This window comes from Mustela erminea, chromosome 3 (genome assembly GCF_009829155.1).
Source record: "Mustela erminea isolate mMusErm1 chromosome 3, mMusErm1.Pri, whole genome shotgun sequence".
Taxonomy (NCBI): Eukaryota; Metazoa; Chordata; class Mammalia; order Carnivora; family Mustelidae; genus Mustela; species Mustela erminea.
Window position 1 is genome coordinate 130271651 of NC_045616.1, and position 16564 is coordinate 130288214.

The following is a 16564-nucleotide window of genomic DNA, read 5'->3' on the forward strand; positions in this document are numbered from 1 at the left end:
AAATTTTTTCTTCTTCTCACTACTTATATTCATCCTTCTCTTGGCTTCATCACTGCCAGTCCTGACAAAGACAATAATTTACAGATAAATCACACCTAGAACTTTGTTGTGCAATGCGGTAGCCACTAGCCACATGTGCCTACCGAGCTCTTGAAATGTGCCTAATTCCAACGGGGACATGCTGAAAGTGTGGAATACACAGTGGATTTTGATTAGTACCAAAAAAGGGAAAACAGTTCATTAATATTTTTGTACTCGTTATATGTCGAAATGCTACCATTTTGTATAAATTGGGGTAAGTAAAATAGATTGAAAATAATTTCACCTGTTTTTTCACTCGTTAATGTGGCTTCTAGAAAATTTGTAATTACATAAGTGGCTTGCATTTGTGCTCGCACTATATTTTTATTGGACAGATCTAGCAGTCGACGAAAAAGAGGGGAATTTCATTGAAAGGTAGTGCATTTCCTGAACGTTTCTGGACGGGAAGAGAAAAGGGAGAAGACTGAAGCCTGGGCACCTTAGGTAAAGCCTACCAGGATAAATACCTGCCCTGAATTGAAAGGGGCGGGGGAGGGGGTGCATTTTGACCGTGTTCCTGCTTCCCTTCGCCGCGGCCAGCCGGGCAGGTGGCAGAGGTTGTCCCGGGGCCCTCCCTCCCGACCAGTCCTCCGGCGGCCCGGCGCCGGGTCATTGAGCACACCTGCGCGCCCACGGAGCTGCGCGTCCGCGAACCCTGGCGCTGCCTCCACGCCCCCTCCCCCCGTATTTTTATTTTCCTGGCATCAACCGTCAGTCTCGCACTTCTCTCCTGAGAACCACCGCGTAGGTCGGGCCCGCCTGGGGTAAGCGCCCCTCTCTGGCCTCGGCCGGGCGGCGGGGACGAGATGCTCCCCTTCCCGCCGGGCCCCCGCGGCTAACAGGGCCGTCTGGAGGCCGGGACGCCGCTCGCCGGGCGGCCTGCTGGGCCGCGGCTCCCAGCCGGCCGCGAACCGGAGCAGACGCGGCGGGCGCGCCCGGGGCCTCCGGGCCGCGGGGGGCCGCTGTGACCCGCCTTCGCCCCCGCCGCGCTGAAAGGCGGGGGAGCCGGGTTTTGGGGAGAATCGAAAAGCCTAGGGCAGCCGCGGGGGGCGGGCGCTCTGGAGCGGCGGCTTCGGCGGGTGCTCCAGCTGCCGTCCGCTGCGGCCGAAGCGCCGAGGAGCCGAGCAGAGGCCCGCCGTCCTCCTCCTCCATGAGGGCCGAGTGAGCGCGGCGGCGAGAGCCGGCCCGCGGCGCCTCCCCCCGCGTCCTCTTCCGAGCGCAGCGGCAGCGGCCCCCGGCGGCGGCGGCGGCGGAGGAGGAGGAGGAGGAGGAGGAGGAGCATGTCGGACGGTTTCGATCGGGCCCCAGGTGCTGGTCGGGGCCGGAGCCGGGGCCTGGGCCGCGGAGGGGGCGGGCCTGAGGGCGGCGGTTTCCCGAACGGAGCGGGGCCTGCGGAGCGGCCGCGGCACCAGCCGCCGCCGCAGCCCAAAGCCCCGGGCTTCCTGCAGCCGCCGCCGCTGCGCCAGCCCAGGACGGCCCCGCCGCCAGGGGCCCAGTGCGAGGTCCCCGCCGGCCCCCAGAGGCCTCCCCGGCCCGGGGCGCTCCCAGGTACGGAGCTGCTCTAGGGGATCCCGTCCTCCTGGGCCAACGCTTCCCCACGGCCCTCCGCGCGCGCCGACCTCGGCGCGCTGTTTCCGCCTCCCCCCGCCCCCGGTTCCCCGAAAGCATTCCCCGAAGGGCCCGGTGGTTAACGGGGTGGGAACGGGCCCGGAAGGGGGTTTGGAAGGTGGCTGCAGGAATCCTTTGTGCGCCCCGGCTGGGGGAGGGGCCCCGTGCGCGGTCTCCGAGTTCGGCCGTCCGGGGAGGAAGTAAAAATCGCCTCCCCCTCCCAGCCCTGGAACGGGAGACCTTAGGCGAGCAACCCCTTCTTTTAACCCCCGACTCCTTAAAAGAGAAGAAACGAAAAGAAAGCCCTCAAGCATTCATTCAGGAGGCAGGTACGGCCATAGATGAGCTACAGCAAGTCTATTGTTCTTTTTGCAGGCTCTCTGTATACATCCTGGCGATAACCTTAAAATTCGTGACCGTTCTTGTTTAACCCTTAAAACCCAGCCCTTCTCATTTGGTTTTCCAGTAGATAGTAAGTTGCTCTACAAAGGAATGAATGCGTCTAACACCTCGTTTTTCCTTTCTCAGAACAAACGAGGCCCCTGAGAGCTCCACCTAGTTCACAGGATAATATCCCGCAGCAGAACTTGGAGTCCGCAATGGCTAAACCCCAGGTGGTTGTAGCTCCTGTATTAATGTCTAAGCTGTCTGCAAATGCTCCTGAATTTTACCCATCAGGTTATTCTTCTAATTATACAGTAAGTAGGCCTTTTTACTGCAGTTCTGAGTTAATATTACTGGGATAATGTGGTTATTACTGTATTTCATTAATCAGTATGCTGTGCTTTCTACTACACAAAAACATTGTGAATTCTTTGAACTCCTGAAGAAACAAAACTAAGTCAGGAGTATATTTTGCATTTACCATGGTCTAAGTATCAGAATGTAAATTGAGAGTAGACCTTATCTCTTCTCACAGCTGTATTCCCAATATAGAGTACTTCCAGGCTAATACAGGATATAGTTAAGGGCATTGTCGGCACATAGAACTAAGATTTGTGTTCAGACTTAATGGACCATCATATATAGAATAACGGCCTAGCAAAGCTGATTTTAAATTTGATTTTAGCAAGATAGCTGAATATTCATTGGTAGTTTTAGGGTAAACTACAACATGGTTTTGCTGCAGACTAACTTGAGGTGGGCTTTTGAATGTTACACATCCCGGCTCTGTTAAAACCAGTTTGCTGGTTCTAATTAACTGCTGTTATGAAGACATGGAAGGGGTTTTGATAAAGTGTTTACATAGGTCCCAAGAACTTTTAAATTTTCAGATTCATCTTTGTCAATGTAAGAACTTAAAAAAATTGGGGCGCCTGGGTGGCTCAGTGGGTTAAGCCTCTGCCTTAAGCGCAGGTCAGGATCTCAGGGTCCTGGGATCAAGCCCTGCATCAGGCTCTGCTCAGCGGGGAGCCTGCTTCTCCCCCTCTTTCTGCCTGCCTCTCTGCCTAGATCTATTTTTGTGTGATCTCTATCTCTGTCAAATAAAAAAATAAAATTTAAAAAACTTAAAAAAAATTGATCACATTTTTCTCAAGTGGGAGAAGATACAAAGCCCAATTGGGATCCATAGAAAGGGGTATGTCCTGGGTAAACATATAGCAATCAATGGTATGTAAGTGAGGCAGGAATCATAAGAGGGTTAAAGAAATGACGATACTTTAGCAGAAGTCTTGTGTTTCCTGACTTCTTAGTTTTATTGACATTTAATACAGAAGAATGTACATAAAGGTTAACTCAAAGTTTCACGAAGTGAACACTCAGGCAGCCAGCATCCAAATCAAGAAAAGGAACATCATCTACATCCCCCAAACTCCTTCCAACCCCTTCTAATCATCACTACTCTCCTAGGTTAATTACTATCCTGACTTAACAAGTTTTGCCTGTTTTCAAAGTTTGTATAATTGGAGTCTTACAGAGTATCTTTTTCACGCTTTTATTCAACATCTAATCCATATTGTAGCTCATAGTTGAAGGTGACTTACTCTCCTAGCATTCCATTGTGTGAATATACCATAGTCCCAATTGTCTTTTTTTCCTCCTCCTTTGTCTCTTGATAAACGGTTGAGTAGTTTCCATTTTGGGGCTCTTGTGAATAGGGGTGCTGGTCGGTCCATGTGTTGGTGGATGTTTGCCCTCGTTTCTGTTGGGTACATTCCTAGGAGTGAAATTCAAAGGACGTAGGGTAGCCAGCTCTTCTTTTCCTCCCCCGCGCTCCTAGATTTTTCTTTTAAATCTCTGCAGCTAATGTGGGGCTTGAAGTCAACGCACCCTCGTAACCAGCTTTAATAGTGCCAAATAGTTTTCCAAAGAGACTGTTTCAGTGTACACTGAGTAGTGTGTGATTTTCAGTTGTTCTGCTTCCTTGTCAGCATTTGCGATTTTGTTAAGGTTTGGTGGGGGTGTAGTACCTACTTCTGGTTTTAATTTGTATTTACATGTTAACTAAGGGTGGTACACCTGTTTTGTTACTTCTAGGTGGGAGTGGGAAGGGCAGTGCTTTCCTTCCATTTTTTGATAGGAAAGGTATGGGAAGGCTCTGTTTCCTGTTTCAGAAACTCCATGCATCTTAGACTGCCCAGGAGAAAGCTTTGGGGCTGGGAAGGGGAAAATACAGGCAAGCAGGAAGAGCAGTTGATTTGGGGTGAAAGGGGCTGTCATTCATGTAAAGTAGAAGTGACAACAACTTGGGTTCTTGCCAAAAAGTTGTATTTGGCTCAGGAAAGGAATGATTAGAGAGCTGTGAGTAGTTGAAAAACCAGTAAAGAGTACTTACTTTCAAATAGCCACAAAACTTTTCTGTTTGTCTCCCTATTCACTTGGGCCATTCTATGATAGGAGGGATGCAATTTTTTTTCAGAGTTCTGTACCAACTAGTTTACATAGTTCTGCATATTTCAAGTGACTCCTGGGCTACAGAGCAGTGTACTGAGCCACGTTCACTTAACTTTGAGCCATTATCCTCTGTTAGGCATTCCTTGATACCCTCTATTAGATGAGCTACTTCTGTGTTCAGTCTGGCAAAGCACAGAGCAGACTGGGAGCTCATGGCTCATGTGTGGCCTATAGTGTATCTACTTTGGCCCTGGTGGGTTTCTTTTTGGGGAGTGTTGGGGGAGCTCCTTTTAATAAGTTAACAACACTTGAATTAGATGTTGCAGATCTCATTTTCTGGTTTCTCTTGAAATCCCAATATGTGGTTGTACTATTTTTTTTTTTTTACTTACTTACTGAGAAAGAATGGGAGCCTGAGCCAGGGGAAGGACACAGGAAGAGGAAGAGAGCTTCTCAAGCTGACTCTGAGGTGAGCATGGAGCCTGAGGCAGGTCTCGATCTCCCCACCCTGAGATCATGACCTGAGCTGAAATCAAATCATTGCTTACCCGACCAAGCCACCCAGGCGCTCCTGGGCTGTTACTCTGATAGAACAAAAGTGGTCTGGAGCTGAATGGAGGCAGCCCCCTTAGATGGAATGTATGAGCTCTAATTGCTCACTGACTTGTCTCATTTGTTTGTAATCCACCTTGATTCTCTAATCATTCAAGCTTGTTCACCCTGCTCTAGTGCATTCTCTAGTCTTTTTTTTTTTTTTTTTAAAGATTTTATTTATTTATTTGACAGAGAGAAATCACAAGTAGATGGAGAGGCAGGCAGAGAGAGAGAGAGGGAAGCAGGCTCTCCGCTGAGCAGAGAGCCCGATGCGGGACTCGATCCCAGGACTCTGAGATCATGACCTGAGCCGAAGGCAGCGGCTTAACCCACTGAGCCACCCAGGCGCCCCGCATTCTCTAGTCTTAATCATTTATCCTTTTACCTCTGTCAGTGCTAAGTATTTTTCTCTGTCCACTTGCTCACAGACTAGCAATATCCTTGTTTTTCCTTGACTCTTAGGATAAGGTCTTGTTGTGACGGAGACTTTTCCTTGTAGTAGCCATAATTCACTCACTTGTTCAACAGGTAGTTATTTACCATTAGTCAAGCACTGCAGATACAGCAGTGAACAAAAGAGACAAAAATGCCTTGGGTCGGGACGCCTGGGTGGCTCAGTTGGTTAAGCAGCTGCCTTTGGCTCAGGTCATGATCCCAGCTTCCTCGGATCGAGTCCCGCATCGGGCTCCTTGCTCAGCAGGGAGCCTGCTTCTCCATCTGCCTCTGCCTGCCATTCTGTCTGCCAGTGCTTGCTTGCTCTCTATCCCTCTCTCTCTCTGATAAATAAATAAAATCTTAAAAAAAGAAAGGCGTTTTTAAAAAAATACATTTAATACATTAAATGTGTTAAAAATACATTAAAAAAAATGCCTTGGGTCTGCTTTTTATGCAAGAAAATCTGGGTGTCTTTGAGCTGGATCTGTTCTAAAGAATTCATGCTTTTTTTTCCCCTTTTTTTTAAAGATTGAGAGGGCAAGTACAGGATAGAGGGTCAAGGGAGAGGACAAGAAATTCCGAAGCAGAATCTGCACTGAGGGCAGAGCTCACTGCAGGGCTCGATCTTACCACCGAGAGTTGATGACTTGAGCTAAAACCAAGAATTGGCTGCTTAACTCACTGCACCACCCAGGCACCCCAAGAATTCATGGTTCTTTCTAAAAAGGCTTTATGATAGTCTTTTGTTGTGCTTTCTTAACCCTTCCAAAATTCTGAACGCTTTTATCTTGGAGTCCTTCCTCTAATCTAACTGCTAGAATTTTTTGCTTTCTGTGCCTTCTTACCAGGGAGTTCCTGTATCTGTCTGTCCCTGCCTATTGCTGCTTCTCTGATGATAACCCATTACATCTTGAATATTTAATCACAGGTCAATTACTAGAACCAAAAATTCTACATAGAAATTCATAAAGCATTTGGCAGCTTGGTAGCTCAGTCGGTTAAGCGTCTACCTTTAGCCCTGGTCATGATCCCAGGGTCCTGGGATTGAGCCACGCATTGGGCTCCCTGCTTCACAGGAAACCTGCTTCTCCCTCTGTTGCTCCCCCTGCTTGTGTTCTCTCTCTCTCTCTCTCTCACTGTCAAATGAATAAATAAAACCTTTAAAAAAAAAAAGGCATTTATTAAGAGAAAGAAATCCCCCTCTTAATACACACACACACACATACGCACACTCTCTCTCTCTCTCTCTCTGTGTCTCTCTCTCCCAGCATTTTTGTAAGAACACTCCCCTCAAGTTACTGCCTGTTTGTCTTCTGCCTTTCAGTAGTGATGTTCTCCAAGATGTAAAAGTGATCAGTCTTAGTATTTATTTCTCACTGGTCAAACCTCTGCTGACTGATCCCCCTAATTGAATTGCTACTTCCTTTTGTGACCTTTCCTGGTGCTCTTTGGGTCTGAAAATCTGTGCTCTACACCCTCATCCCAGTAGACTTTGACCACAGTATGGTCTGCGCAGCTTAACAAGTCTCAGTGTGTCAGGTCTGGTGCTAGGCGCCAAGGGTACCATTTCAGTCTTTTAGAAGTTTCTCTTTATAAGAACTGAATGGTTAAGATACTAATTTTAATTTTTTCCTCTCTGTGCATAGGCTTTCATTCCTGGGATGCCACCGTTGTTCTTTCAGATTTCACCTGTGAAATTATTCTGTAGCATTTGCTTCTATGACTACTTTTTTACTTTTTGCTTAGGGCACTGTGGAGGTATTTCATCTTTCCAACAGGTCATTCCTTCTTTGTTCAGACTGTGGTCCTTGCAGTTCTCTTTTTGTTCCATTTTATTACCTGCCTTGGTGATCCTATCACCTAGGATAGGATCTGACCACTGCCTCCCTGTCTACTGATATCTGAAATCTAATTCTCCCTCTGAACTCCTGGCTGTGTTTCCATTTGTTTTGACTAGTTCATGAAGATCTCCCATTGAAACTTAAATATTAAAAAGAGTTTATCTTGTGCAAATGTCTTATTTTTTTATATTCTGACTAGCTGCTCAGGCTTAAAATGGTGTGTTGACTCTTTCCTTTCACACTCTTGCCCCCTTCAACCCAGTTAACTGAAGTCGCCTTCTTGATTATTCTACCATCTAAGTGATCAGTTTCCTTTTATTCCTGCTGCTTCGGATTCGGGTTCTATCTCTAGCAGTGCTTTCAGAACATCTTCTGTGAAAAGATGTCCCTCCTAATGTCAGAATTCTAAGAAAAATACATAAAACTTTATTCCTCAGCTTGCGAGCCATCTAACTCCACTTTGAAGACTGACAAAATTTGTATTTGAAAAATCTGGTACTAGAGAAATAAACACATTAGAGTCCTCCTCTTCTGCTCACAATGTGCTGTGCTTCCTTTTGTGCTTAAAACAACAGGTTCTGATGGGGCACCTGGGTGGCTCAGTGGGTTAAGCCTCTGCCTTCCGCTCAAGTCATGATCTCAGCGTCCTGGGATCAAGCCCTGCAGTGGACTCTCTGCTCAGTGGGGAGCCTGCTTCCCCCCTCTCTATGCCTGCCTCTCTGCCTACTTGTGATCTCTATCTGTCAAATAAATAAATAATAAAATCTTTTAAAAAATCAGGTTCCGATCAATTCCCTGTAGTTGTTTATTTTTGGTAAGCGCTACACCCAGCGTGGGGCTTGAACTCATGACCTGAGATTGAGTCACCTGTTCCACTGACGAAGCTAACCAGACACCCCCCCTTGATCAATCAGTCCTCTGTAATGCTTACAATCAGAGCAGCTCTATCCTTTTTTACTTTGACTTCAGACTTTCTTTTTTTCTTTTTAAGGATTTATTTTAGAGAATGTGCACTCACGTGCACGTGTGAGTGGGGGGAAGGGCAGAGGGAATGGAATTTACAGTGGATTCCCCGCTGAGCAGGGAGTCCAACACAGGACTCTGTCTCACAACCCTGAGATCATGAGCTGAGCCAAAATCAAGTCTGATTCTTAACCAACTGAGCCACCGAGGCATCCCTAGACTTCAAATTTTCTTAAAAGAGAGTTGTTCTCTGTCAAATAAATAAATAAAATCTTTAAAAAAAAAAAAAAAAAAAAAAAAAAAAAGAGAGTTGGTCTTAACTGAAAAGACTGAATTTTTGCCATAGTGAATGACATTCGATACAAACCAGAAATTAATACCTTCAGTTGGGACCTGTATGGTTCCTGCTTTTCTCTATCATTAATAGAGACACTATGAGTCTATAAAACTATATATCATAAATGTGGTGTTGTTTTTTTCATCTTTTTTTTTTTTTTTAAAGATTTTATTTATTTGACAGATCACAAGTAGGCAGAGGTAGGCGGAGAGGGAGGGGGAAGCTAAGCAAAGAGCTTAGCTAAGCCAAGAGCCTGCTAAGCCCCGCTAAGCAAAGAGCCCGACGTGGGACTCGATCCCAGGACCCAGAGATCATGACCTGAGCTGAAGGCAGAGGCCTAACCTACTGAGCCACCCAGGCGCCCCTCAAAAACTTGTTTTTAATTGTAAAACTCACATATGTATGTGGCTAATATTAAAGTATATTTAATGTATGCATTTATAATGATGAACAGGTTTCACAATTTTATTTAAAAAAATGGTCAGTATTCGTAATAGGAGCATTTATTTATTCCAGAGCTAACTACTGTTATCCCTTGTCTATTTTTCCAGAGCTTTTCATGGTCTGTTAATCTGTTAAAATTAAACTGTACGAAAATAATGGTTCTGTGTTCTTTTCGTTTAACATATTGGTGATTTCTGTATTGTCATATCTTGTTAGGTGCCTGTATGATCCCTAATGTGGGTAGAAGGTGGTCTGTTTAACCCGTTCTTTGTTGATAGATTGTTAGATGAATTTTTGGCAATGAATATTCTCATACGTATATCATAGTTGGGTTATAAGCCTTTGTCAGTTACTTGGAGTATAGCATAGAGGTTAGAAGTACAGGATTTGTTCGTGCTGTTCTTCTAACCAGGTGTATGACTGCACAAATTAAGTTGGTACATGTCCTTTCTTGTTCATATCCTAGCTGCTATGCCTTTGCTCAGTGGTTTTTCCACTGGCTTTCGAGCCAGTTTCCCTGTATTCCCTAAGAAACTACACGATTTCCCCATCTGCCTCATTGATCTTGTTAGCTATTGCCCCATCTTCAGTTTCCCTCTTCTGGCTTTTCTTTCTCAGAGGTGTCAGGTAAGCACCTATCTTCTTGGGGCCTACGAGGTTTCTGGACCCTACAACGTAGAAACTCTGTTCTCAGATATTTGTATGGCTGGGTTTTTTGGTTTTACTTTTTTCTTTTTTCTCAGATTATATAACTTTTCAGAATTCTTCCCATTTTTTGTTAATTGTTTAAAGATTTCATTTACTTATGAGAGAAAGTGCAAGAGATCACTGAAGGAGAAGCAGAGAAGCTCTCTGCTGCTGAGCAGAGAGCACAGTATGGGCCTCGATCCCAGGACCCTTGGATCATGGCCTGAGCCGAAGGCAGGCACTTAAACGACTAAGTCACCCAGGTGTCCCTCTGTTCTTATTTTTTAAAATTTTAATTCCAGTATAGTTAACATACAGTGTTAAATTAGTTTCAGCCCCCCCCCCTTTTTTTTCCATGGTACATCCTAACGTCTGAATCATGTCTTGTGTAATGGAAGATCGGCTCCACTGGAGGAGGATTTTTGTCTCCTTGATTTTTGCCAAGACCATACCCCCAGCACCTAGAACAGTATTTGGCACTTAGTATGCACTCAGCAAACGGTTTTGAATGGGTAACCAACGTGACGTAACTGCTCTGTGCTCATTTCTTCCATCTGTGCACAGGGAACAGTAATGCTTCAAAGGTTTTAGGGATTGAGACAGCCCTGCAAAGTTCTTAAATTGTCACATAGTATATGTGCAATTGGTGGCGATTAGCTTGTTAATTGGAGTATCATCTTACATACCAAGAAGCATAGCTTTTTATCATTCTGCTCTTTTGGATGCTCTTAGGTATAATCCTTAGGTATGAGAATACAGTTATGGCATTGGAATACGTTTTAGTATTTTCCCCAGCAACGTAGAAATTTGCTTACCTAATGCCTTGTGTGCTAGTCACTGGTCTAGAGACATTTATTCATTAACTCTCTTAATCCTCCTTTACACAGCTGTAGTGTTTATGATGAATAAATTTGAATTTCATCAATATTAACTTATTTTAGAGTCATTTTTAAAAGTTTGAATTTATTTTTAAATAATCTCTGTAGCCAGTTTAGGGCTCAAACCTGAGATGAGGGGTTCCTTTCTCTGCCAGCTGAGCTAGCCAGGCTCCCCTAGAGTTGAGTCATTTAATTTGGATTGAGTTTTGAGCTCTGTCTGTTTACCTATTCTGCTCAGCAAACACTGTGGGCATGATTCAGGCACATGGATCCTCTCTTACTTGTAATTTTGATAATGGTATTATAGTGAAATATTGGTTTACATTTTCTCAGTTGTCTTGTAAATCTGCCAGAATGAGAAGACAACTTCCTACCCAGTTAGATGGAGTCCTTCTGCTATAACAACATTTTGGCCATTGGGTGAGGATGAATGATTCAGTGCGCTTAATTTTATTGAAGAAAATAACATTTTATCATGTGAAGGATTGTTGGTGCTAGAGACTTCTCACTTTAAAGCTGTCTCTGGTTCATTTTATAGCCAGTTGCATGGATTAAAACATTTTTTTTTTTTAAAACTTTTCATCTATAGGAATCCTATGAAGATGGTTGTGAGGATTATCCTACTCTATCAGAATATGTTCAGGATTTTTTGAATCATCTTACAGAGCAGCCTGGCAGTTTTGAAACTGAAATTGAACAGTTTGCAGAGACCTTGAATGGCTGGGTTACAACAGATGATGCTTTGCAAGAACTTGTAGAACTCATCTATCAACAGGTAGGTTGACTGATGGCACAGGTCATCCTCACATACTTCCTTAAAGCCCAGGGGTGCTCGTTGCTCCTTCACCTTCACGTGCATAGGCCTCCATGCTCTTTAACTCTTTATGGTTCATGGGAGCTTTCGAGTCTCTATTATATGAGATTCCTGTAGCTTGGTGATCCAGATCTAGAGCCAGACTGGAGATTCAAGGCTCTGTACAGGCAGTTGAAAGGAATATTGGGCATTTATGAGAAAGGCTAGGTAAGTATCATACTTTTTTCCTATCTCCCTCTGTTTTTATAGGATCTGAAATTAACAATACACAAACAGAGTGCAATTTTGTTCTAGGTATTAAATTATATAAGCACTTTTGGAGTATGGGAGGAAAAAATGAAAATCATGGGAGAACTTCTTCCTTCATAAAGAAGTCCCTCCAAAAAAAAGCCAGACCATAAAACACTGTCTTGAGTTTTAACATTTATGCTTATGTTTATTTTAAATTTCCATTGATTTCCATCTTAATACCATAAGTCCAATGTCAGTCTAGATTGTTCAAACCTAAATTTTGTGTGATGCTAGCATATTGGTCTGTTACACACTAATGCTATTTTCAGGAGGAACAATAGAGCTGGATTTTTTTTTTTTTTTTAAGATTTTATTTATTTATCTGACAGAGATCACAAGGACGCAGAGAGGCAGGCAGAGACAGAGAGAGAGGAAGGGAAACAGGCTTCCCGCTTAGCAGAGAGCCTGACTCGGGGCTCGATCCCAGGACCCTGGGATCATGACCTGAGCCGAAGGCAGAGGCTGTAACCCACTGAGCCACCCAGGTGCCCCAGAGCTGGATTTTTGAAGACAAATTTAAGGGCACTGTTTGAAACTGACCAAAAACAGTAGGAGATAAAATACACTTAAGTTTATATTTCTATTTAAGACGTCACTGAAAGAGCAACTTGAATTTGGAATATATTGAAGGGTGATTATGATGGCAGGTAATTTTCATCCCAGTTAATGTTTCATTTGACTACCTTTACGACTTGTTCTGGGTAGTTACTGGACCCCTCAGTATGACCTGGCCAACTCTCGGGTTTCTCAACATGCTTGAGATTTTAGGAGTATAGAATTGTTCCATTTGTCCTGATGCCTACTTTGGGCCCCTAAATGGATTGCAAAGAAATATGAGAAGAAAATGGGAGAAATTGTTAATGCTTTTCTAATTTCTCTTCTATTCAGTTTCAACTCTTCTGCCTGGTTCTAGTTCTTCAGGGCTGTAACGTAACAAACTGCAGTTTCTGTGATTATCTCAAAGCCAGTTCTTCAGCTACTACTCCCTGTTTGTCAGTATTCTGTGTCCGTGACACACAGATTCACCAAAAGTTCTTAAATTTCATTGGGGGAATTTATTCGTAGCAACCAACAAAAGAAGACCTGTTATAAAAATGGCAGATTAAACATACATATTCAACTTTGATTCCTCCCCAAATACCGCTACAAAGAAGGGGATTTTAAACCAGAAGCCTATAGGGGCTGAGATGAGGAAGGGAGACGGAAGTACCAGTTTTGGAAACTAGAAAGACAGATCTCAAAAATTTGAATTCCAGGCCAGTGCGGAAAGTTGAAAACCACTGTGACTTAGTGCAGAATCTCTGAAAGACTCTAGGACAAGGATGGAATGAGACTAAAAGGATAGCTTTAAAATCTTAAAACAAAATAAAAAAACTAGATTCTCTACATCTTTTTGTACCGAGTATCCAGTTTGAAGTTTTATTATAACCCTTCTTGGGAAGTTACTGAAGGGAAGTACTCCACCAAAAAGGAAATTAAGTCATGGATGAAGATCCAGAAACCACAAAACAAATAAAAATAAATAAAAACAAAACAACAAGAAAACTACGAAACAGAATTTTATGGGATCTCCACCATCCTGAAAGGAGTTCCGTGGACAGTAGCTGGAGTGGGCTTCACTGGAGTTAGGCAGAAGGCTCCAGGCAAGATTCCCTGACAAGATGAGCGTAATTGCTGTGTTCCAATGTTCTAAGAAGAAACTTGGGAACTTGTGAGTTTAGGGGTAAATCAATGAGCTGTAAATAAAGAACAAAGTAGAGAAAATTTAAGTCTAGGGAAAACAAAGTTTTTCAAGAAAGGTGGAATCTGTATATTACATGGTCCACCTGAAACTAATCAAATCATGGTATGACCATGTTGGTAGGTGGTAAGATTAGGAAATAGTGGAGAAGAGTGGGGGAATGCAAGATAAAAGCTGGATATTCCTTGTCCATGTTGGGGAACTATAAGAAATAATGCCCAAACTGAAATCACAGAGCGTGGATATACAGAGGTTGAAGCCTTTTCAACGGAAAGAATTGAAAATGGTTGTCCATAGGAGTGGTTGAGGTGTAGTGGGGAAGTAGGAAATTTTAATAACAAGCCATGTGAAACTTCACGTCTTTAAGTTGTATGAGATAATTTTAAAACTAAAGGAAAATGGGCGATGCCCATAATGGGAAAAGGATGATTTTTGAATTTCAAGTCTTCTGTGGTACCGGATACACATCTATGAATGATCTCAGGAGAAACCAGTCTGTTGTCTTTGCAATCAAGGAAATAATTAGAAATAAAAGACCTAATAATTAGGAAGTACTTACTACGTGCTAGGTAATGTTGAACACTTGACATGTAATTAACTCGTTTAATCCTCCATGATTGAAGATACTACTCTTATCCCTTATTTTATACATATTTTAACAGAGGTTAAGGAGCTTGGCTTGGGTTACTGCAGCTAGTAAGTAGACCCAGCAAAGGGTCAAAAACGTTTATTACATCTAAACTACGGTTAGCTACTATCTTTGTAACCTTGGTCAGGTTCCTTAACCTTTTAACGTGCTATCTAATATTAGGTGGTGAACTATGTTCTTTACAATTAAAGTTAAAGCTTCCTGAGTACTGTTTTGGCTATATCCCACTGTCTTTGATATGTAGTGTTTTTTCACAGTCTTAGTTTTTGGAATAGCTTAACTTTATTTCCTCTCTATCCCAAGTGTGTTTGGAGTATTCTTAAATGTTAATCTTTTGTACCAGGTACCATTTCTCACCTCTTTTAGGAATCAGACGGAAGCCCAGGGAGGTTGAGTGATGCCAAAGTCTGTGCCAGCCTATGCCTGAAAAACACCACAGAACAATCGTTTGGCAAATACTCTTACTCGTAATTAGCACTGTGCAACTGGGTACATGTACCTTATGCAAAAATTGATTAGTATAAAGAGGTCTTGTCTGTTTGCTTTCTGGTGACCTCAGGTAAATGATGGGGAGAACTTAAATATTTTCTTCTTGTTCTTCGTGTAAAGTTGGGAGGGAGATTTAATTTCCTTATTGCCTAACAACTAAAGACTTGTACATTTTTACGGTGTGGTCAGTTTTAGGGGTGGAAATGTTTTCTTCTTTAGAATGTTGCTCTTAAGTATTTGCATTAAGAACAACGTATTTGTGTCCTAAAACGGTTTTTTTTTTTCTTTTTGAAAGGCCACGTCTATCCTAAATTTCTCTTACATGGGAGCTCGCCTGTGTAATTACCTGTCCCATCATCTGACAATTAGCCCACAGAGCGGCAACTTTCGACAGTTGCTGCTTCAAAGGTCAGTGTGAATATATGAAATTAAGGGGAAAGTTTTAGACCTACTAGAATTCAACCATTCCTTTTTTCTGAAGACTGTACATAATAGAAGGTTGCAGGGGAAGGTAGGGAGGACCATTATTTGTATTCTAATATTGTATATACTATTAAAAATTATAGTCCCCCATGTCAGTCTTTATTATTTTTTTTCCTGTAATCTCTGCCTTTGGGTTTTAGATGTCTGGGTTTTGTTTTTTGTTTTTTAAAGATTTTTATTTATTCATTTGAGAGAGAGCTCAAGCGGAGGGAGTGGCAGAGGGAGAGAGAGAAATAGACTCCCTGCTGAGCAGGGAGCCTGATTTGGGGCTTGATCTCAGGACCCTGAGATCATGACCTGAGCCAAAGGCAGACGCTAACCAACTGAGCCACTCAGGTGCCCCTGTGCCTTTAGTTTTGCGCTTAGAAGGCCTTTCATTTCCCAAGATCTTAAAAATGACCTCTTACATATTTCTTAGTACATCTGTACTTTGGGTTTGAGTGGGTTCTAGTTTATTGCCACAGGTTGAACTAGTTTTTCCCATACCACTTTTTAAAATGATCCATTTCCTTATTGAGTTGAGCTGCTGCCTTTATTACACTACATCCCTGTATTGGGGTTTTGAGTCTAGAGTTTAATTATATTCTGTTCACCACTTGTTCTATTCCTATTTTATTCTACTAAAAAGCTCCCAATTTTTTAATACCTAGTATGGTTGGTCCCCTTCCCACATCTCTTGGGTAGAATCTCCTTTGCTATTCTTGCATGCTGCTTTTCTCCAATGAACTTTAGACTCAGTATGTGAAATTTCATTGATCTTTTTGGTATTAGATATTTTTGACATGACCTTGAATTCATAAGCTAATTTAGGGAAACTAATTTTCTTATGGGAGTCATTTTATTCAATAACAAGGTTGCCTTTGAGTTTGATAGTTGGTCCATTAGTTCTTTAAAGATACTTTCAGTGGTTGCAAAGTATTCCATCATGTGGTTAAACTGGACTAGAACAGACTAAAGATCCCAACAATAGACTCCAGAGACACTTCAAAATAAAGCTTTTGATAGAGATACTTCACATATGTGTGTAAAGGGTAAATTGTGCTGCTGCCACCACTGGCTAGCCATTTGTCGGGGGAGAAAACAAAGATGGGTTCTTGTTTCTTTACTCCAAAATATATTTCAAATCTATAAAAAACCTTAAAAGTGCAACACTAAATACTAAAAAATTGACAGTATTGACAATTAAATCATAAGTTGGTAAAGCCCTTTTAAGCAAGACATGATATCCACAAGTCCGAAACAAGATATTACACCTAATTACGTATGGATTATAATACTGGGAAGGGTCATAAATTTATATGAAGTAAAAAATAGGGAAATTTATAAATTTATAAAATTTATAAATGTATAACACATGGCAGTGAATGCTAATATGAACACAGGGACCTTTTAGA

At 42.7% G+C, this 16564-nt stretch overlaps 1 protein-coding gene across 5 annotated transcripts in view; it reads left to right on the forward strand.

Annotated features, from left to right (window-relative positions):
- The first annotated feature begins 500 nt into the window (after positions 1-500).
- Positions 501-16564, forward strand: part of PAIP1 (poly(A) binding protein interacting protein 1) — a 32118-nt gene continuing 16054 nt past the window's right edge. The window contains exons 1-5 of one of the 5 annotated variants that reach the window (XM_032337451.1): positions 1163-1629; positions 1914-2018; positions 2218-2387; positions 11293-11478; positions 14983-15095. In XM_032337451.1, coding sequence (XP_032193342.1) covers positions 1362-1629; positions 1914-2018; positions 2218-2387; positions 11293-11478; positions 14983-15095 — 842 coding nt within the window. In that variant the 5' untranslated portion in view covers positions 1163-1361. Of the gene's footprint in view, positions 526-640; positions 846-1162; positions 1630-1913; positions 2019-2217; positions 2388-11292; positions 11479-14982; positions 15096-16564 lie in introns of those variants that run through there. The other 4 variants (XM_032337456.1, XM_032337455.1, XM_032337452.1 and 1 more) reach the window with 4 other exon arrangements.